General features: G+C 39.2%; 1 protein-coding gene across 2 annotated transcripts; it reads left to right on the forward strand.

Moving 5' to 3' along the window:
* Positions 1-261: 261 nt before the first annotated feature.
* On the forward strand, positions 262-17,472 carry LOC118009396 (ATP-dependent RNA helicase DDX3X-like). 2 transcript variants are annotated; one of them, XM_035003442.1, is made up of 17 exons: positions 262-438; positions 2,994-3,054; positions 5,584-5,631; positions 8,254-8,383; positions 8,913-9,074; positions 9,151-9,250; positions 10,006-10,141; positions 11,270-11,355; positions 11,931-12,029; positions 12,115-12,275; positions 12,809-12,953; positions 13,048-13,192; positions 13,371-13,552; positions 13,627-13,744; positions 13,975-14,128; positions 14,669-14,805; positions 15,000-17,472. In XM_035003442.1, exons 1-17 carry the CDS (start codon positions 394-396, stop codon positions 15,077-15,079), a joined length of 1,989 nt encoding a protein of 662 aa, XP_034859333.1. In that variant the 5' UTR covers positions 262-393; the 3' UTR covers positions 15,080-17,472. The 2 variants fall into 2 exon arrangements, with proteins under 2 accessions (XP_034859333.1, XP_034859250.1); XM_035003359.1 differs by having other exon boundaries at positions 263-438; positions 14,666-14,805.
* The last annotated feature ends 4,900 nt before the right edge of the window (positions 17,473-22,372 follow it).

Below are 22,372 nucleotides of genomic sequence, written 5' to 3' on the forward strand. Positions count from 1 at the left end.
GGTACACTGGCGCTATGTTTAAGATCTCCCAACTCGTGGAAAGCAGGAGAAGGCAAGTTCTCGCTTGCTTTCAGGAATTCCAAAACATTGGGGGAGAGCGGAGAAAATAAAGCTCTCGTGAACTCTGAGAGCTTTTAAGGGAGAGTCCGACTAGAAGATCTCGCGATGTTATGACTAAACGAACGTGATTTAGCCAGGCAAAAGTAACGGTTGGGGTAAAAGGGTTGTTATTGGTGGGGCAGAGGAGGAAGGCGCAGGACTTACGTACTGACGTAAAGCCGTAGTTGATATATTACGGCCGTGGCCAAGCTGTGTACTTCACCTTTGAAGTGTGGGTGTTCTGAAACGGTACACTTGCAGTGGGAAACTCCGAGTTCTCGGTTCCCTTCAGGCATGAGTCATGTGGCGGTGGAAAATTCGCTCGGGCTGGATCAGCAGGTAAGTGGAAATATGCATCCCGAGGCCGTCTGCGTGGACCTGTTTCCTGGTTTAACGTGTCTTGTGGCGTAGTACTAACTAGCCATCTTTATTTCCTTTATTTTGGTACCTGTGATTTGTTATGGGTGAGATTGTGGACGGACGGGAAAGAAGCTAACAAACCCTCTAGAGGTGTAGTAGCGAACAAGATGAGGCGGTAACAGTACGATCGGTGGTAGCGGTTACTTGAACCGAGGTATTGTATCCCGGCCGCGCACAATGGCGGCTTTTGTGTATGCTGGCGCTTTCGCAGATACGCGCATGTGCGAACACCGGCTGACTAGCGATCAGAGGGAGATCCGCATAAGGGGGTCATGTTTTTATCTGAGTGGTTTGATTTTCACTGGATGATACTGATTCTGGCTCAAAAGTGCGGTTGGTATGTAACGGGAGAGTTGGTTGTAATCATGGAATGGGGGGGGGGCGGGCAGGGAGAGATGGGGTGAGCAGGACGGAAGAAGGGGCTTTCTTTCAGGGTAATGGCGGCGGTCTCCTTTGTTCGGGCTTCAGGGCAGTGCGGCGCAGCGTTGCACCCTAAGAGAAAGCCCAGGCCTGCGAGACCTGGTCCGGCAACTGACTTTACAAAGGTCGACGAAACAGTTGTTTATTTGGGGGGCTCCTGTCGCCAGAGTGTCGTAGCCCAGTGCTGCGGATGGTGAGGTCGTGTTTCCGGAGTGGAAAGTTTTGTGACGCAGAAGGGCCAAAGAGGGATACTGGGGAAGGGAGGGAGTAATGGCCGCCGCGGGCTTCCCTTGACCGGTGTTTGGAAATAATGGAGGTTGGACGCTGGCGCGTAACCACTTGGGAGGTTAATAGATCTGGACTGCCCTTTATTTAATTTAGAGGGTCGCTGAATAGCTATTTTAGACCAGCATTGTGGATTTTTTCTTTGTGGTATTAGTGTTTTACATATTCATAGATTAGTAATTTTGATTTTGGATTGCATCCCGAGAAAAATACTCAGAAGGTGGTTTGGTAGGGCGGATAAACTTACTTTGTTGCGCCTGAGTAAAGACATTGAAGTAGGTCAAAAAGGCTTGTCCTCTTTAATAAGGAGATTACCTTTTACTTCGAGGTGTTACCAGTGCGAGTGATCTTCGAGAGGTAACAGGTTCGTTTTCCATGGCAGCGGAAATCTTAGTTTTATTACTGCGGTATACCTCCCAGAGAAACTTAAATGAATCGTTCGGACTCTGAAGTGAACAGCTTCCCTGTCTTCTGTCTTCCACGTTTTAACAGAGGGAAATAAATTAGGGCATAAACTTTTCACAAAAAAATATTTGACGAACTCGTGAATTCTGAAGCAAACCTTACAATTGATTCTAAATTTCAACGTCGTTTCGTGTAAATATTTCAAGAGATTTGGTGGTTTACCTCTTTAAGGTATTTTCATCCTACAGTACGGTTATATTAACGCCTGCAGTCTCCTGAGCCTTGGTAATGTAAAGTAGCACTGAAAATAAAAATTTGAAAATAAAACCATAAGCAATCTCACTTGTAACATATTCTGTGTAATAGAATCCATTTAAACTTTTGATGAACTATTCTCTCTGGGTCATTAAAATTTAGTAGTAACCAAATTAGGCCTGGAAAAGTGGTAATTTAATATCTTAATTGATGGTGCATGTAACTGGTAATATCTTGGACTTCTAGTGTTTGCAAATGTTACTGTATAACTTTTTTTTTTTTCATACACAGCAACCTACTTTGCTGTAGTGTTTTGTTATTTTAAAATTTTATTTTGGTATGTATTCCTGCTTGAAAGTAGTTCTGGGTTAGTTATTAACAAAACGTGATAAAGTAAAATAACCTTTTTTTCTCTGTGTTGAAATCTGTCAGTGAGGGGACAAGTAGTAATTGAGATTAAGGAAAGTCTTTAAAAAGCTTTAGATGTTAGTTATGTTACTTAGTACCTTTATAACCAACAACTTTGCGTTTGTCTTCTCTCTAAAATGGAGAAGTAAATACCGCCTTCAATGTAGCCAGCATTAAATGGCGTGGTAAGTGGCACAGTACTCACCACGTGGTAGTTGGTGATGGTGGCGATGTTGCTTAGGAATTTATCCAAATTAAAAACACTTAGCACAGTCTTTAGGGATGAAGAAACTAATGAATTTTCAAATTGTCCTAACATTTTCCAAGTAGAATTTTTAGGTTTGAAGTGGTATCAATAGTATGAAGTGGGAAACCAGTGCTTTTGGGGAAAAAATGGTACTAACAAATTAGTTTGGTGATTGAAGAGCATTTTGCTGTGGAAAATTGTTACAGGGAAAACCTGTTTGGGATGAATGTGTTTGAAACTTCTGTAACTGCTTATATATACTATTGGCATCTGTATCTTGCCTTGTAGAATTTAAAACCATGTGAGGCAGACAGGGTAGCTAGCTAGTGTAAATGGTACAGGGTAGGACAGGAGTTTAGAACCGATTGTCTTTTAGAGTGCTGTCTGTGCTTGATTTTTTTTTTTCCCCGTTTATTGTGTGTCACCATGTGAGGTGTCAATATCTTTCTTCTAGTTTGCTGGTCTAGACCTGAACTCCTCTGATAATCAGAATGGAGGAGGAAGTACAGCGAGCAGTAAGTAAAAAAAAAATTTTTTACAAGAATTAGTATCAGAGCATAATACTCATTGTACTTAGCAATTTTAAAGTAAAAATTTTCTCTTTTTACCAAATATATATATATATATACTTTAGTATTTTAACATCTGTGTAATGAGAGACCGATTGGTTCTTTTTGAGTGGAAACTGATCATTTGAAGGAAAGGCAATGTCATAGTCACATTTTTATTTATTTATTTATTTATTTTCAGATTTTATTTGTGAGAGAGCGCTTTGAGCACGGGTCATTTGGGAGGGGCAGAGGGAGAAGCAGACTTCTACTGAGAGGGCGCCCTCTCAGGGCTCAGTCTCAGGACCCTGAGATCATGACCTGAGCTGAAGGCAGACCCTTAATCATCTGAACCACCCAGGCACCCATAGTCACATTTTTAGATATGTCCAGTATAGACTCTGGTGAAGCATGAAGGAGGTGGGGATATCCATCCCTTTCGTGAACTAACCTGAACTGTGTTAACCTGTTAAGGGCCCCTGTACATTTACGTGTTGTGGCTTCTACGACTGTCTCATGATGAACCTGAGACTTCAGAGTAGAACTAGGCTCTACTGCTTCTTGGGTTATAGTTAGAATTTAAAATTCTCTGCCATATTAAATTGAATAGAAGCTTAGTTTTCGAAAGAACAGTGTTTTGTTTTTTTGATACTTGTCAGAGGTTAATATTAGAATGGAAGGGTTGACCCTTTATTATTTGGCAGCAGATCTCTGTTTGGACCCATGTTTCCAAGAAAACAGTGGGTACATTCTGAAGAGCTTTAAGTGTGCTTAACACATACTAAGTCTTGTTTGCTATCTATATGCATATTATAAGGAGTTAATTATTTTATTAAAAAGGATTTAATTATACTAATGATTTGGGATACTTACTTCAATCCAGAAGTTAGACATTTAGTTAAAATTAGGATATTAACACTTCCTTTTAGTTTGTAGGTTAAATGCCTTTTTTTTTTTTTTATTTGACAGAGACACAGTGAGAGAGGGAACAGAAGCAGGGGGACTGGGGAGGGAGAAGCAGGCTTCCCTCTGAGCAGGGAACCTGATGTAGGGCTCGATCCCAGGACCCTGGTATCATGACCTGAGCCGAAGGCAGACGCCTAATGACTGAGGCACCCAGGCGCCCTGCTTAAATGCTTTTATTTCATAGTCACAGGCTGGCTGTTCACTTAATTTAGGAAATCTTTTTTTTTTTTTAAGATTTTTTACTTATTTATTAGAGAAAGCGCACAAGCTGGGGAAGCAGGAGAGGGAGAAGCAGACTCCTCCTCGCTGAGCGGGGAGCCCGACATGGGGCTCCATCCCAGGACCCTGAGATCATGACCTGAGCTGAAGGCAGATGCTTAACCAACTGAGCCACCCAGGCGCCCCTTAATTTAGGAAATGTTTTGTTTTTTGTTTTTAAGATTTTATTTATTTGTTTGACAGACACAGTAAGAGAGGGAACACAAGCAGGGGGAGTGAGAGAGGGAGTTGTGTTAACTGGCTTCCGGTGGAGCAGGGAGCCGGATGCTGGGCTAGATCCTGGGATCAAGACCTGAGCTGAAGGCAGACGCTTAACGACTGAGCCACCCAGGCGCCCCCAATTCAGGAAATCTTAACACTGTCAATTCCTTCTTGGAATCCTTCAGCTTTCATCTGTATGAAAACCACATTATATGGTCTGTATTTTGCCACAATAGAAACAAAGCTAATTTGGTATTGGTTAATTGATTTAGTGCATATTCTTTTCTTAGTTGGCAGTTTTGTTATAGCAATGGTCGTATTTGTTGAGAGTTGCAATTAATATAAGATTTTGAAATAGAACAGTCTTTTTTTTTTTTTTAATGAACTCTGTGCCCATGTGAGGCTTGAAATCAAGTCTCTGAGATAAAGAGTCATATGTTTCACTGACTAAGCCGCTAGGCACCACTGAAATGTGTTTGGATTGAGGGTTTTTATTACAATCTGTTTCCAGATTTGCCAAACTTATACTGTCCACCCCTTCTTTTCTTTCTCTTTTTTTGATGTAGCATAAAATTTGTATTATTTAAGCACTTACCCATTTTTAGATTTTCTTTTTCCAATTGTAAAATAATTTTTTTCTTTTTAAGATTTTATTTATTTGACCGCAAGAGAGGGAACACAGCAGGGGGAGTGGGAGAGGGAGAGCAGGCTTCTCCCAGAGCAGGGAGCCCGATGTGGGGCTCGATCCCAGGACCCTGGGACCATGACCTGAGCCGAAGGCAAACACTTAATAGCTGAGCCACCCATATGCCTCTCCAATTGTAAAATAATTTAGAAAATAGAAGGTGTTAAAGTTTGTTTTCTAGGATCAGTGTTGTTTCGTTTTGTTTTGTTTTTTAAGATTTTATTTATTTGAGAGAGAGAAGCCGATTCCTTCCCGAGCTGAGCCATGCGGGCACTCCTAGGATCAGTGTTTTAATAGATACTTTTCTAAACTGCTGTGTCTTGGAGGATAGGATAGGTTTTTTTAAATTTATGTTTCTCTTCTAGAAGGGCGCTATATACCTCCTCACTTAAGGAACAGAGAAGCCTCTAAAGGTAGGTGACTGGCAACTTTGTGTCCAACTTTTCTGTTTTAAGAAGTTAGTAGAAGCTAGGGAAAATGAGGTAACTTTAGGAAGTGTATTGTTCACCTATCTTCTATTTTCTTAACTCTGTAACTTTCGAAAAGTTCATCTGGTATTGTATGATGGATATTTCTTACTTCTTTTGACCAATTTTGAGCCTAAAGTTTCATTACTGTAGTGCTTTGTTTATAAATACAACATGATTTCAGTTTGAAAACCACCTGGGGGAGGGAGCTGTTTTGTAAAACTAACTGGAGGGCAATGAAATCCTCAAATGCTACAACAGTGAACATTAGTTATTGCCGAGTATTTAACAATTGAAGGATTTCAAGCATAGGCACTCTCAGGGCTGGAGAGATTGTCTGATTTCAGTTTTTTGTAGAACTGTTTTCATGTTGAATGGCTTTGTGTGAAATGTTACTAAAATACCTTATGACTTCTAGTATTAGGTTTTTAATGTAGAGTAGTAGATGATTAAGATAGTGTTGGATGATGGTATGAGTGTCAAATACTCACCATCGCGGTGATCTGAAATTTTCAAGAGAAAGAAAAGGTCAGGAAAAGCCAAGAAGAAAGAAGATGGTGAATAAATGAGGTGGGTATTTGGGGAGGGGGAAAATAAACTGTAGCTTGTGTACTGAGTGTGTACCTTCATACATAGTCTATAGTTTATATAAGTTTGTATAATACCAAAAGGTCACATTTAGCTAATGATAGAATTCTTTTCTCAAACTGCGAATTTCTTTTTAAAAGATTTTCTTCTTGGGGCGCCTGGGTGGCTCAGTCGTTAAGCATCTGCCTTCGGCTCAGGTCATGATCCCAGGGTCCTGGGATCGAGCCCCGCATCCGGCTCCCTACTCCCCGGGAAGCCTGCTTCTCTCTCTGCCACTCCCCCTGCTTGTGTTCCCTCTCTCGCTGTGTCTCTCTGTCAAATAAATAAAATATTAAAAAAAAAATTTTTTTTTAAGTAATCTCTACACCCAATATAACCTTGAGGTCAAGAGCTGCATGCTCTACTGACTGAGCCACCCACACACCCCCAGATTTTCTTTTATAATGGATATTCCTCAGAATGTACGTGACTAGAATTGCAAAGAAAGTATAATAAGTGCTTCAAAGGGAGTGACTTTATGGAAATTAAGAAATGGAAGAGTAAAGGCCCTGGTTGAGGGAAAGTAATGTCATTACTTTGTGAAATGCAAAAAAATTAAAGTGTCTTTAACTGGTTGAGTTCTCTCTAGTAGGTTTACTCTGGTCACCTTCCTTTTATCTGTCTGTAGCTGTGCCCTGAAGGTATGTTCATGTGGAATTTAGGCAATGATGGCAATTTCTTTTTTCCCTGGTATATTTGATTCTCCTTGAGCTTGACAACATATTGTTGAACTTTTAGAATGTAACAATAGTATAAATATAAAGGACAACAATAGTTACACCAACTGTTTGTATTGTTAGCACTGAAACAGAAAGGAGCTTTGGCAGTACCTCAGTGTGAAATAACTAACTTAATAACTAACTGAAATAAATAACTTTGGAGACATTTGAGAGAGTAGTTTGAGAAATTTTTTTAAGTATAAAGTTGGTTAAAATGACTTACAAATGGGTGGTTAATTTTCTAAATTTAGAGTTCTTATGGGAAAACCTAATTGCCTAATGTTTCTACTGCTTGCACACCTAAATGTTAAGGAATCATTTTAAAGATCCCTGATTGTTTTTTTAATACAGGTTCTTTTGTATCTGGGTACTTTTGAGGGTATTTTAAAAGTGTAGGAGGACAAAGAAGCTCTGTATTGACTATTTCCGTTTACTGAATTTCTTTTAAATGTTGTTAGACTAAGCCAGATTGTTTATGTATTAAAGATAATTCCGCTGATTTATTATATTTATAGCTGTTAAGCTGCTACCAAGTTGCCTTCTCCAAGTTCTTTTAAAGAAGTCTCTTGTTAATCATACCACTTATTACACAGAGCCCATATGAGCATAAATCATTGACTGCAATTTGGAGCTTCATCCTCATGAATTTTCGTTTTCTCTGTCCTCAGGCATTTGACATATTTCTTCTTGTTGGTAATTAAGTTCTTCTCTAGGTAACTGATTCTACCCTGAGGTAACCTTTTGAATTTAAAAATGTGTGTTTTATATGCTGTATGGTGCATACCTTAAATTTATCAACTTCAGCAACTGTCATTCCTGCGATTTATTTTTAGAATGGGGCATAACTAAAAGGCTAAACTTAGAGCTTCCCTTACTACTGCCTTTGACGTTAAAACTTTGGAGGAGGCACTTGGGATCCCTCTGAGAGCAGATACGCCTTTAAAAGTCAATTTTCCACAATCTTATTAAAACAATTTTATTGGAATACGCTCCTGTTTTACTCCCTTTTAATACGTAGCAAACATTGACACGTGAAAGAAGTGCTGGTGAAACCAATTTATCTAAATCTTGGTTCTCTTCTCCAGTATTTGAGAAAAATAATTCCATTGACCCTTGGTTCCAGAAGGATAAAAGGGAAGCTATATCAGAGCTTATTTGGAAAGACAGGAATCATGTAAAAGTATTGCCAACTTTTTTTTTTTTTTTTAACTTTTTTGGGAAGGATTCTATGATAAGGACAGTTCAGGATGGAGTTGTAGTAAAGATAAGGACGTCTACAGCAGTTTTGGGTCCCGAGATTCAAGAGGAAAGTCCAGTTACTTCAGCGATCGTGGAAGTGGACCAAGGGGAAGGTAAATTATTAGCTTGCAAATGTGTTTACAGTAGCAATTTAGGAATCAACTTAGTTTGATGTTATCTCTTTGTACTACTTGATCTTTTTTTTTTTTTTTTTAAGATTTTGTTTATTTATTTGAGAGAGTGCACACAAGCAGGGGGAGTGGCACAGGGAGAGGGAGAAGCAGGCTCCCTGAGATCATGACCTGAGCCGAAATAGAGAGTCAGCCACCCAGATGTCCCTGGGTTGTCGTTTTAAAATGAAAATATGAAGTACATACTGGATAGAAATGTTACAAAATTTAATTCTTAGCATTATGAGACCTGATGAAGCTATATAATTTTATATAAGGTAAAAATGGATGTGGATTTTTAAAAAATTGAAGATGTATAGGGCCTCATTTCATAAATCATATAGCCAGTGTTGAATTATTGAAGTCTTTGAAAGGTACTTAATGATGAAACAATTCAACTGGTACACAAGTACATATTTAGAGAGATATTATATCAGCTAAATGATATATATCAATTGTTTATGCTGTTTAGGTTTGATGATCGTGGACGGAGTGACTATGATGGTATTGGCGGCAGTCGTGGTGACAGGACTAGCTTTGGCAAATTTGAACGCAGTGGACACAGTCGTTGGTGTGACAAATCAGATGAAGATGATTGGTCAAAACCACTTCCACCAAGTGAACGTTTGGAGCAGTAAGTTTTTGAAATATATGTTGATTGATACGAAATTTAATACTTAGTATAACGTATGTAATCATTTGATTGTTAGGGAACTCTTTTCTGGAGGAAACACTGGAATAAACTTCGAGAAATATGATGATATACCAGTAGAGGCAACTGGCAATAACTGTCCTCCACATATTGAAAGTGTAAGTTGTTTTTGTTTGACTTTTTTAACAGTTCTTTGTTAACCATTTAAAAACTTCATTGGGTTATAAAAAAGACTAAAGGTTTTATGTCACCATTATGGATAAAGCTGAAATAGAAAATGTCAAACATACAAAGAATCCAAAAGTACAGGGCACCTGGGTGGCTCAGTCATTAAGCATCTGCCTTCGGCTCAGGTTACGGTCCCAGGATTCTGGGATCAAGGCCCGCATCGGGCTCCCTGCTCCGCGGGAAGCCTGCTTCTCCCTCTCCCATTCCCCTTGCTTGTGCTCGCTCTCGCTATCTTTGTCAAATAATAAATAAATAAATCTTTAAAAGAAAATCCAAAAGTATTGTATGTGAGACATTGGAGTCTATTTTGTTTTTATTTTTTTTTTAAGGTTTTATTTATTTATTTGAGAGAGAGCATGAGGGGAGGGAGGGTCAGAGGGACAGGCAGACTCCTTGTTGAGCAGGGAGCCCAGTGTGGGACTCAGTCCTGGGACTCCCAAGATCATGACCTGAGCTGAAGTCAGTCGCCCAACCAGCTGAGCCACCCAGGCGTCCTGGAGTCTATTTTCTTAAAAATACCTAACATTTTATAAGGTACTTTTAACCTAAAATCATAGCAAATGTAATCACAACCAAAGGGGATATTTGGGGTTGCTATTATTGTCATAGTAGTACAACACAGAAATTGTAACAGCTAAAGCATTTCTAGTTGTATGTGTTTGACTTGCTTTTATTTTCTTCACAGTTCAGCGATGTTGAGATGGGAGAAATTATCATGGGGAACATCGAGCTTACTCGTTATACTCGTCCAACTCCGGTGCAGAAACATGCCATTCCTATTATCAAAGAGAAAAGAGACTTGATGGCTTGTGCCCAAACGGGTAAGCTGAATGGATAAAGAATTAAAGTTAGTATCTCAACTGGTTTAGCTCTAGAAATAGTACTTTTACAGGGATGCTAGAGCCTGATTTTGAGTTAGGTAAAGTTTAGTTCTGTGTTTTGTTTTGTTTTTTTTCCCTTGCACCTTGGTATCCTTTGGATGAAACTAGTGTTTCCATCAGGACATCTTGGGGAATTCTGTAGCAAATTGTCAGCTTGGTATTACTGCAACAGGGAAAATTGTGAATGCAGTGCCAGGGGAACATTAGCTACATATTTCGAATAGGATATAATCACTCAGGGAAGAACCTGTGATTCATAAAAATGTGGGTGGGGAAAAGGGAATTCTGCCTCCTCCCTCTGGTATTTTGGGAATTTGGCAGGGTTGCTTCAGTTTTTTTGGTTTTTTTTTAAAGATTTTATTTATTTGACAGAGAGAGACACAGTGAGAGAGGGAACACAAGCAGGGGGAGTGGGAGAGGGAGAAGCAGGCTTCCCACGGAGCAGGGAGTCCGATGTGAGGCTCGATCCCAGGACCCTGGAATCATGACCTGAGCTGAAGCCAGACGCTTAATGACTGAGCCACCCAGGTGCCTCAGGGTTGGTTCAGTTCTGTATGAGAATTTAGCACTGGTAAAAAGACAGCAGAACTTTCTTCTCCATATAAAACTTTCCTATGTTTATAGAGAAAGGAAACTTCAAGTCATTTGTATTTTCTTCTTTAAGGATTTCATCTTTTAGGTTTAATTAGGATTTCATCTTTAGGCTAAATCTGGGATCTGTTTTTTAAAATAAAGTTTTATTGACACAGTTAAAACCAAGGCTTTTATTCTGCAAAGGAAAACATACTACTGGCCAAAGCTCTTTACTGTTAAATTTTAGAAACTGTTATACGTTCCTACAGTATTATAGGATATAAAGTTGATGCCATGGAAGAAACAAAATGGTTGTGTTTTCATGTGAATTAAAATGTAAAGGGTAGAGGATTGCATTGTTTAAAATGGATTACAGGAATCATTTGGCATTCTTGCTTTGGCTGTATGAATATACCGTATTTTCCAAAAAATTGGGCATAAGGTAAAATTTTCTTTCAGTAAAAGGGAGATTCCACACATCTATTTTTTTAACAGGATCTGGAAAAACTGCAGCATTTCTCTTGCCCATCTTAAGTCAGATTTATACAGATGGTCCAGGCGAGGCTTTGAAGGCTGTGAAGGTAAAGATTGATTTCCTTATAAAACAAGTTGTTAGCATAGAAAAAGCTTTATAAATATTAGTTGGGATCTTTCTAAACAATGCTAAATGTGTTTTATTTCAATTCCTTTTTCTTTTTTTATTATTTACTTTTAATTTTTTTTAAAGATACTGTTTATTTGAGAGAGAGCATGAGCAAATGGGAGGAGGAGAGGCAGAGGGAGAAGCAGACACCATGCTGAGCAGGGAGCCTGATGTGGGGCTTGATACCAGGACCTGAGATTGTGACCTGAGCTGAAGGCAGACGCTTAACTGACTGAGCCACCCAGGCGCCCTGGATGTAATCCTTAATTATAGAGGGAGTTTTGCTGTGATTAGTTGTTTAAAAAAAAAAAAAAGAGTTTGGGGTCTTAGGAGTTTAATTTCTAAATTGTTCTCATTTCTGGGTGCCTGGGAACCCAGGGTCCTGGGATCAAGTCCCAAGTTGGGCTCCCTGCTCAGTAGGGAGTCTGCTTCTCCCTCTCCCTCTCCTGCTCTTTCTCTCTGTCAAATAAATAAATAAAATCTTTAAAAAAATTAATTGTTCTCATTTCTTAGGAAAATGGAAGATACGGGCGCCGTAAACAGTATCCTATCTCCTTAGTTTTAGCCCCAACAAGAGAATTGGCTGTACAAATTTATGAGGAAGCCAGAAAAGTAAGTATGCAATTTACTGATTATTGCCATCTTCAAGGATTCTAATAATGTTTTTATGAACATCTAATAAACTCTTTTCTTGTAGTTTTCATACCGGTCTAGAGTTCGTCCTTGTGTGGTTTATGGTGGTGCTGATATTGGTCAGCAGATTCGAGACTTAGAACGTGGATGTCACTTGTTAGTTGCCACTCCAGGACGTCTAGTGGATATGATGGAAAGAGGAAAAATTGGATTAGACTTCTGCAAGTAAGTGTTAATTTTTATATATATATATAAGATACAAGTTTTATTTTCAGTTTTTTATTTAAATTCTAGTTAGCGTACAGTGTTGGTTTCAGGAGTAGAACTTTTTATATTAATGTCATTTTGTAGTGATTTAGTAAGATTGTCTTCAGATTAAAAAGGAATTTTAATAATTTGGGCTCCTGAGTGCCTCAGTCTTTAAGCGTCTGCCTTTGGCTCAGGTGATGATCCCAGGGTCCTGGGATCGAGTTCCACATTGGGCTGCCTACTCGGCAGGAAGCCTGCTCTCTCTCTCCCTCTCCCACTCCCACTGCTTGTGTTCCTGCTCTCACTATCTCTGACTCTGTCAAATAAATAAATAAAATCTTAAAAAAAAAATAAAAAGTAATTTTAATAATTTAACTTCGTAATTTTTGAAAATCACAGTTAACCCGGTGTCAAATAACAGTTAATGTGATTTATGTGTTTCACATGTTACATTTATATTCAGTGGTCAGTTTCTCATCAAATTCTAAAGTGAGTATTTTTTATAATAGATACTTAGTGTTGGACGAAGCAGATAGGATGCTGGATATGGGGTTTGAACCTCAGATACGACGTATAGTTGAACAAGATACTATGCCACCAAAGGGTATTCGCCACACTATGATGTTCAGTGCTACTTTTCCTAAGGAAATACAGGTATGGTTTAATATTTTTTAGAACATTGTAAAGAAGCATTTTCAGATAATTTAAGAAATCAGAGACTAAGTAGAGTTTTTTTTCCCTTTTTTAGATGCTTGCTCGTGATTTCTTGGATGAATATATCTTTCTGGCTGTAGGCAGAGTTGGCTCCACCTCTGAGAACATCACACAAAAAGTAGTTTGGGTGGAAGAATCAGACAAACGGTCATTTCTTCTTGACCTCTTAAATGCAACAGGTAACTTTAATAATAGTGTAGTGAGAATCTGCTTGTCTCGTTAGCTCCTACCCTTCTTTTGCCTATGCCTAAATGATTAAAGTTTATTTTAATTATCTCTGTGTGCTTGCTTACTGAGTGCAAAAAGAACTAAGATGCTGAGTTGTTAGTAAACAAAACCTTATGTGTAATTTTTCAGGGAAGGATTCACTGACTTTAGTGTTTGTGGAGACCAAAAAGGGTGCTGATTCTCTGGAGGATTTCTTATACCATGAAGGATATGCTTGTACCAGTATCCATGGTGACCGATCACAGAGAGATAGAGAGGAGGCCCTTCACCAGTTCCGCTCAGGAAAAAGCCCTATTTTAGTGGCTACAGCTGTGTGTATATTTTTATTTTTGAGTTAAGCATGTTTGAATATTGCTTTTTTTTTTTAACAGAAGTTATTTTTCAGGTGGCAGCAAGAGGACTAGACATTTCAAATGTGAAACATGTTATCAATTTTGATTTGCCAAGTGATATTGAGGAATATGTACATCGGATTGGCCGTACAGGACGTGTAGGAAACCTTGGTAAAGTGTTGAGTTGTTGATAATTTGTCACAGAATCTTAAATTTTAGAAATTATTTTCAAGGGAAAGCTGACGTCTGACGTCAGATAACTAAAAATTACTGTTTAAATCTAATTTGGTTACATCACAAATTATAACTTTTTTTTTTGTTCTACTTACTGTTGTCCATAAGAAGGAAGACCATACTATTTCATGAAAACCTGTTTTATGTACTTTTTTGGATTCTTGTAGGCCTTGCCACCTCATTCTTTAATGAAAGAAACATAAATATCACGAAGGATTTATTGGATCTGCTTGTTGAAGCTAAACAAGAAGTGCCATCTTGGTTAGAAAATATGGCTTATGAACACCACTACAAGGGTAGCAGTCGTGGACGCTCTAAGAGGTACAGATTGTTTTGAGTCTTCATTATTATTATTTGCTTTTGGCAGGAAGTTGTGTCCAGGACTAACTAAAACACTGCCACTACTTAACATAATTCTGACAAGGGATAGTAAGTACAAATGGTGACAAGGAGGGGCGTCTGGGTGGCTCAGTCGGTTAAGCATCTCCGTTGGGCTCAGGTCATGATCCCAGGGTCCTGGGATAGAGCCTTGCATCGGGCTCCCTGCTTAGTGGGGAACCTACTTCTCCCTCTCCCTCTGCCTGCCCCTCTGTCTACTTGTGCTCTCTTTCTGTCAAATAAAGAATTTAAAAATCTTAAATAAAAAAAGAAATGGTGACAAGGAAAAAATTAAAATTTAAGGAGTTAATTGTCAGCCCTTAACTGCTCAGGACTTGAGAAACACTGTTGCAAGAACTGACCATAATAGCAGTTGAGTTGAAAAATCAGAAATTGAGGATTGGAAAGTTAGTACATGGGAATTGTCAGTTTAACTGAATTGCAAATACAAACTACCCATAATGTTTTTCCTTTTAATAGTAGATTCAGTGGAGGATTTGGTGCCAGAGACTATCGACAAAGTAGTGGTTCCAGCAGTTCTAGCTTTAGTAGTGGTCGTGCAAGCAGCAGCCGTAGTGGTGGAGGTGGTCACAGCAGCAGCAGAGGATTTGGTGGAGGAGGTAATTTGTTAACTTTTCCTGCTTTGTGTCTTTGGTGAATGCTTGTATTTTTTCTTAAAGCATAATTTGAGAAATTTCCAAAGAATACAAAATCCAGTACTGTGAATTTTTTAAATTAGATTTCCATCAAAGAGAAACAAGGAAAGAAACTTAAGTGGCTGAACTAATTTCTGTTTTCAAACATTTCTTGATAGGTGGCTATGGAGGCTTCTACAGTAGTGATGGATATGGAGGAAATTACAACTCCCAGGGGGTTGACTGGTGGGGCAATTAAATCTGCTTTGCCACAGAGTCACCCTTACAAACAAGCTAATATGGAAACCACATGTAACTTAGCCAGACTATATTTTATAGCTTCAAGACCTTGCAGTACATTACCAGCTGTGATTCTCCTGAAAATTTAAGGGAGCTTCAAAGTCACAAGAAGAAAGGAACAATCAACAGCCTTACTCAGAAGTTGAAGACATAATTGCTGTAGTTTGGATTAACTCCCCTCCTGCTTATTTCTCACCCCAAACTGCATTTATAATTTTGTGACTGAGGATCATTTGTTTGTTAATGTACTGTGACTTTAACTTTAGACAACTTATTATTTTGATGTCCTGTTGGCTCAGTAATGCTCAAGATACCAATTTGTTTTGAAAAAATAAATTTCCTGAACTTGGGCTAAAATCAAACCTTGGCACACAGGTGTGATACAACTTAACAGGAATCATCAATACATCTGTAGATACTAATATGGGAAAAAATCTTAGGCAGTAGCCTGCATTAGACCTTATTGGTACTTGCAGACTGGGGAGAACATCTTAAGGCAGAATTAGTTTCAAAGGTGGCAGACTGTACTAAGCTAAAGTTCTGACTTGCTCACTCTATCCTGGATAGGCACTTATAATCTTGTAGTTTTTAAATAAGCCATTCCAGTCAAGATGAGGTGGCATGTATGAATACATTCACGTTTTTCAAAGTATTCTTCAAAGTTAATGCAAATAAATACAGCAGTTCCTCTTTTAATGTTTAGGTTATTAATTTTAAGCTAAGCAAATGTGGGCATACTATTACAGGAAAAGTTTTAAAGGTTTGATAACAAAAATGTTTGAGGGAGATTTCATCTAACTAGATTTTTTAATGCCTGCCGTAAATAAACTTGAAATGGTAGGATAGCTGACCATAGCAGTGACCAGTCTTTATAGAGGCCTGCTTGGATTTTGGTCTTTAATGCATGCTAGTGTTGATGTTTTTTGGTCAAGAGGATATGAGCAGGAGGGATTATGCAGCAGGCTTTACTTTTAATGTAGATTCCACATTACTCTCTTTAAGTTGCGTTGAAATGTTAAAATGGCTTACACTTGTAGACTTTGTAGATCAGACAACAACAACAAACTGAAATCCTTGAGAACACACAGGTTGGAAATATGTACTAAACTGCATAAGATGTTATTTCTATATACTGCAGTTTTAGTCTATTTTAGTTGCATAGGTTTCCATTATATTTCTAGTCTCTTTATGATAAATTTGGCCAAAGATGATTATCCACCACTAAAAATGCCTCTTCTACTTGAATTCTGTGCTGATTTTGTGGCCAGAATGCGTAATCTTTAAAAACTAATCTCTGTGATGGCATAAGCAGGCAAAAATTTTCTTAAAGTGCAATAGATTTTCAGGAATATTGTGCCTTGTTCTAAAAACCATTAAGTAGGTGCACTTGACAGTATTGAGGTCATTTGTTACGGTGCTATTTCAATTAGTACAGGTTTAGACTCTTGTACATTTTGCCCATAACTTTTTACAAAGTACTTATTTTATTGCACATGCAGAGAATTTTATATATATGTCTTGTGTGCGTGTCCTTAAACTTCCAATCTTATTTTGTCTCTTGGAGATTGTTGAACGCAGCTTGTTAAGAAATAGATTCTAAAATTTTATTTGGGACCACGGAGTGATAGGTGAAAAGAAAACTATTTGCACAAGACAGATTTTTAGATACTTTTTGCTGCTAGTTTGTGTAATATTTATTAAACATTTTGACAAATATTTATTTTTGTAAGCCTAAAAGTGAATTCTTTGAAAGTTTAAAGAAACTTGACCAAAAGACAGTATAGAACACTGGCACCTGAATGTTGAATGTCACCATATGTGAAATAATATATTTCGGGGTAGTGTGAGCTTTTAATGTTAAGTTCTATTAAACAATTGAGTCAAATTAAGCAGACCTGGCACTGGTGATGTAGCTAGCTGTAACTTTCTGACAAAGTTTAAGACAAAATTGGCAACTTGAAATTAAAACATGCCAAGGTTTTGATACACTTGTCTTAAAAATATTAATGAAACACTTCTGAGCACTGATAAAAGAAGTGTCCACATTCTCAAAGGTTCTGTGAGTTTTGTTTTAGTTATGTTTTTGTTTGGCTTGGTTTTCAGTGACTGTCTGGCATATTTACAATCCTCAAACATGTGGTTATATTTGTGTATTGCCATAATTAGTGACTTTTATATTCAGTTTTGTCAGTTAGCAATATTATCAGTAAGAATGGATTTAAAGTTGCTGAATGTAGACCTTGACCCTCAAGTCACTGTAAGTTAGTAATTACATACTGTATTAGTTTTAGATGCTAGCACTGCATGTGCTGTGTTTATTCTGATTTTACTAAAATAAAAAGTTGAACACAATCTTTTTGTTGTCATTTGTGCCTTAATCATGAGATGTAGAAATGAAACTGTACTGTCAAACTGGAGAATGATAATAGAGACGGCATAGCTGCCCAGTCTCCAACTTTGGTCACACACTGAGGCAGGCAGCCATTACCACTTAACTGATGTAAGAACCAAACCAGCTTAACATGTTAGTATTACAATAGATACTATGAAATTGGCTTTTTTAAGGGAATCAACCTCAAATTTTTGTTCCTTTGGAACTAACCTCCCGTCACTGAAGGGTAAGCACTATCCTGATTTCTAACAGTGTAGATTGGCTTTTGTCCTTATAATTTCAGTAAATGAAATAGCTTATATTATTTTAAGACTCACTTGAGCTAGAGTGAGAGAGCACAAGAAGGGGTACAGCAGTAGAGGGAGACGGAGAAGCGACTTGCCATCAATTATGGTACTTGGTTAGTTTACTTTCTTGTGGCAGAGGGATGGAAAGATGACCAAGAAAACTGCCTCAGTACCTTGTTCTTGCACTTAGTCATTGTGCTGTCCTGGAACATAATGTTCCTTTTCCATGTGACCTGGCAGGAAACAAATGGGATAAGGGAAACGAGTTTTGTTGGTTTTTTTTTTAAGATTTTATTTATTTGAGAACAAGACAGCAAGAATAGGAACACAAGCATAGGGAGTGGGAGGAGAAGCAGGCTTCCTGCCGAGCAGGGAGCCCAATGTGGGGCTCGATCCGAGGATCCTCGGGATCATGATCTGAGCCAAAGGCAGATACTTAACGACTGAGCCACCCAGGCACCCCAGGGAAACAAGTCTTATGGAGCCATCTCCCATTATGAACACCTTTCAAGGTGTCCTGGAGTCCAGAGGTTTTCAGTATCAGGTGCTGCGATGTAAATGCAGACTAGAAACTGCTCCCAAGTTTGCTTGCCAGGCCACTACTCAGTTAAACTGGATGGTTCATGTTTGTTTCTTCTGACGTGGGCCCCTCTAACTGAGACTGCAAAGAAATGAGGCTAACGCTGCAGTGAGTTTGTTGTGGGCACACACACCTGAGATGATGACTGACCTTTCATTGTATTCAGTTCAGTAGGGCAAATTCATGGTATGTCTTGGGTTTCAATTTTTTTCTTGCCTAATATGTATACCTCAGTCTGCTGTAGACCAACCTATTCATTGTTTTAAACCCATGTGAGGTTTCTAGGCTACTTCAGAATTCTGTCATCAACAAGACCCCCATCTAGACTGAAGCTTTCTAGTCAAGTCAGTAGCTGGAAATAAAACTGAGAAGTGTCTTTTTAGAAAGCAAGGGTCAGAAGCTAAGATGGGTTTTTATTAACTGAGATCTGGAAAAGATGACAGACATGCTTAGGGACACCGGGGTGGCTCAGTCGTTAAGCATCTGCCTTCGGCTCGGGTCATGATCCCAGGGTCCTGGGATCAAGCCCCACGTCGGGCTCCCTGCTTGGCGGGAAGCCTGCTTCTCCCTCTCTCATTCCCCCCGCCCCCCGCACTTGTGTTCTCTCTCTCACTGTGTCTCTCTCTGTCAAATAAAATCTTAAAAAAAAGTTTTTTTAATCTAGTGATAACTGTGCCCTGGGTCCAGTTGGACACCAGTCATTAGAGGCTTAAGAGAGATCTAAAAGATACGCTACAATGTAGGAAATACCAGTGTTTGCATGAGTACAAGCACTGGCTCCAAGGTAATCAAAGAAAACAGAATGTCCTTGCCATACAATTTTTGACCCCTCTTGAAAACTGAAGTCCACTTTTTAGCCCTATTCAAGATCATAAACTTAAATCCAATGGCATGCCCCCACTGATCACCAATTTTTACTGCTGCGTATTTTGGCTTATCTAGAGTCTACTCTATATCCTTATTTCCCACAGTGGCCCAAACATTGGAAATAGAAAGATGGAAAACATTGCAAAGGAGGTGCTATGTTACTGCAGACACTATAGCTAGTTTTATCTAAAAAACTAGGATGGATAGACATTGAGGAAACTTTTCCATCTTAATAAAAGGTACTGTCTAAAAGATCACTTAATAAAGCCACCTGCACAAACCCATTCCTTTCATGCACATCTCCTACCCTTCAATCTTGCCTGTTTTATCCAGGTTCTAACCTGTTATGCACTGACAGTTTCCTAGACATGATCCTAAAATGACCAATCATCGGGCTCTTTCTACTTAATAGTAATCTCTGAGTTTCATCTTCGGGATGCCAACCATTCTACTCGGGGTTTTTCAGGTTGGACCTCAAGTGAGGCTGCTCTTGCTACCTTTGAGAAGAAAGACATTACTCAGAGAAAAAGTATTTTAAAAATATTTGCCATGTTCTTTATTCTCCCTGGCCTGTTTTTTTGTTTTGGGGTTGTTGTTTTTTTTAAAGATTTTATTTATTTATTTGACAGAGAGATAGATAGCGAGAGCAGGTACACAAGCAGGGGGAGTGGGAGAGGGAGAAGCAGGCTTCCCGCCGAGCAGGGAGCCCGATGTGGGACTCGATCCCAGGACCCTGGGATCATGACCTGAGCCGAAGGCAGACGCTTAACGACTGAACCACCCAGGTGCCCTGTTTTTTTTTTTTTTAATAATTTATTTGACAGAGAACACAAGTAGGCAGAGAGGCAGGCAGAGTGAGGGGAGAAGCAGGCTCCCTGCTGAGGAAGGAGCCTGACACGGGGCTCGATCCCAGGACTCTGGGACCACGACCTGAGCTGAAGACAGCTGCTTAACCGACTGAGCCACCCAGGTGCCCCATTCTTGGCCTTTTACCTATAGCATTCTGACTAGAAATATACTTCATTCAATTCCTGAACAAAAATTAGTTCACTGTATTCCCTATTCTGTGATTTGATCCTAGGATCTTAAAAAAAATATTTAAGACAATACTGAAATTTGTGACATAATTTGCTCTGACAAAGGGTTAGACTCCTTAAAATCAGGCCTCCCCACAATATCAAAATATGGTTGATAACTTAGTATTTGTAACATACCAAAAATAGTAATAATAGTAATTCTTGGGAAAACAGAAAATAAAGTTCCTCCATAAGTAACTATTATTTGAGAGCATGTATTCTGGGGCACATTTGCAAAAAAATTTTTAGACATATTCTACATTTAAGATTTGTAAATATATTGACACTAGATACCTTAAAAAGATAACATTACACATTAGTAACCTGTGCCTAAGAACTTTATCTATACATTTAAAATTAATAAAGAAGCCTGGGGCACCTGGGTGGCTCAGTTGTTAAGTGTCTGCCTTTGGCTCAGGTCGTGGTCCCAGGGTTCTGGGATCAAGCCCCGCATCGGGCTCCCTGCTCAGCGGGAAGCCTGCTTCTCTCTCTCCCACTCCCCCGCTTGTGTTCCCTCTCTCGCTGTCTCTCTCTGTCAAATAAAATCTTTTAAAAAAAAAAAAGCCTTTTGTTTTTACCTAGCTTGAAAATCTCAATATTGTACTTTTAACTAGAAAAATCTTACTTTTCGGGGTGCTTGGGTGGCTCAGTTGTTAAGCATCTGCCTTCAGCTCAGGTCATGATCCCAGGGTCCTGGGATTGAGTCCCACATCGGGCTCCCTGCTCAGCGGAGAGTCTGCTTCTCCCTCTCCCTCTGCCTGTCACTCTGCCAACTTGCGCTCTATCTCTCAGTCAAATAAAATCTTAAAAAAAAAACACCTTACTTTTCTTCGGATGTGAAAGTGAACTCAATAAATGTAGATACCTGTTTTTATTTTATGGATTTGCAAAAGTAACTGTCCTGAAAGCATACAAGTAGCTATCCACCAATTTTTTATTTGCCTTTTATACTGCCTTGTGTCCTCTACTTTCCTTCAGCTTAACTCAACCCACCTCTGATTATGGTGGCTGTATGCTAGGAGGAAACCTTAAAAAGTAAGCAGAAGTAGCTTTTGCTGCCTACAGTGTTTCTTAATTCTGACAGCAAATTGGACTGTGAGGCTGGCGGGGAGTTTCTGCTCTGCAACGGGTTCTGCAATTCTCTGACAATTCAATTCAGTTTTGACACTAACTTCTAGTTAGCACTAGTCCTACAGGCTAAGAGCTCAGTTCCACAAGACTGCCAAGACTCCTACTTTAAAGATTTTATTTATTTATATGAGAGAGAGAGAGGGCGCTTGGGTGGCTCAGTCGGTTAAGCGACTGCCTTAGCTCAGGTCATGATCCTGGAGTCCCAGGATCGAGTCCCGCATCGGGCTCCTTGCTCAGCAGGGAGTCTGCTTCTCCCTCTGACCCTCCCCCCTCTCATGCTCTCTCTCTCTATCTCATTCTCTCTCAAATAAATAAATAAAATCTTTAACAAAAAAAAAAGAAAAACTGCATGAGAGGGGAGAGGTTCAGAGGGAGAAGCAGGCTTCCCGCTGATCAGGGAGCCGGATGCAGGGCTCAATCCCAGGATACTGGGATCATGACCTGAGCTGAAGGCAGATGCTTAACCGACTGAGCCACCCAGGCACCCAAGACTCCCACTTTATATGCCAGTTGAAAATGGGGAGTCCTCGCTACCCATATTTTTGCCTAATTACAAATTTGGGGGTTCTCACAACCTCCACCCCCCCACACATGTTTGATAGTTTGCTAGAACAACTAAGGGAAGCATTTTCTATTACCAGTTAATTACAAAGTTTACAATTCAGGAACATCAAATGGAAGAGATGCACAGAGCAAGTATAGAGAAGGAAGGATAGCAAAGATCTTCCATGCCCTCTTGGTTTCCTCCAGGCATTTTGATATATTCACACAGCAGGAAGTATCTTGTTCAAGAGTTTTTATAACTCAATTTCCAGCCTCTGCGTTTTTCAGAGGTAGGAGGCACGGGTTTTGTTGGAAGTACCTACCCTCATAGAGGGGCCTGGCTGGCTTAGTTGATGTAGCATGAAACTCTTGATCT

This window comes from Mirounga leonina, unplaced genomic scaffold (genome assembly GCF_011800145.1).
Source record: "Mirounga leonina isolate KUSES-001 unplaced genomic scaffold, KU_Mleo_1.0 Mir_101046, whole genome shotgun sequence".
NCBI lineage: Eukaryota > Metazoa > Chordata > Mammalia > Carnivora > Phocidae > Mirounga > Mirounga leonina.

Excerpts from the sequence above, each read along its gene's own strand:
- LOC118009396 (XM_035003359.1), top strand. The coding sequence starts at position 394 with ATGAGTCATGTGGCGGTGGAAAATTCGCTCGGGCTGGATCAGCAG. Across the intron at positions 3,055-5,583 it reads AGGAGGAAGTACAGCGAGCA|AAGGGCGCTATATACCTCCT; the intron begins GTAAGTAAAAAA and ends TTTCTCTTCTAG. Across the intron at positions 13,553-13,626 it reads CTATTTTAGTGGCTACAGCT|GTGGCAGCAAGAGGACTAGA; the intron begins GTGTGTATATTT and ends GTTATTTTTCAG.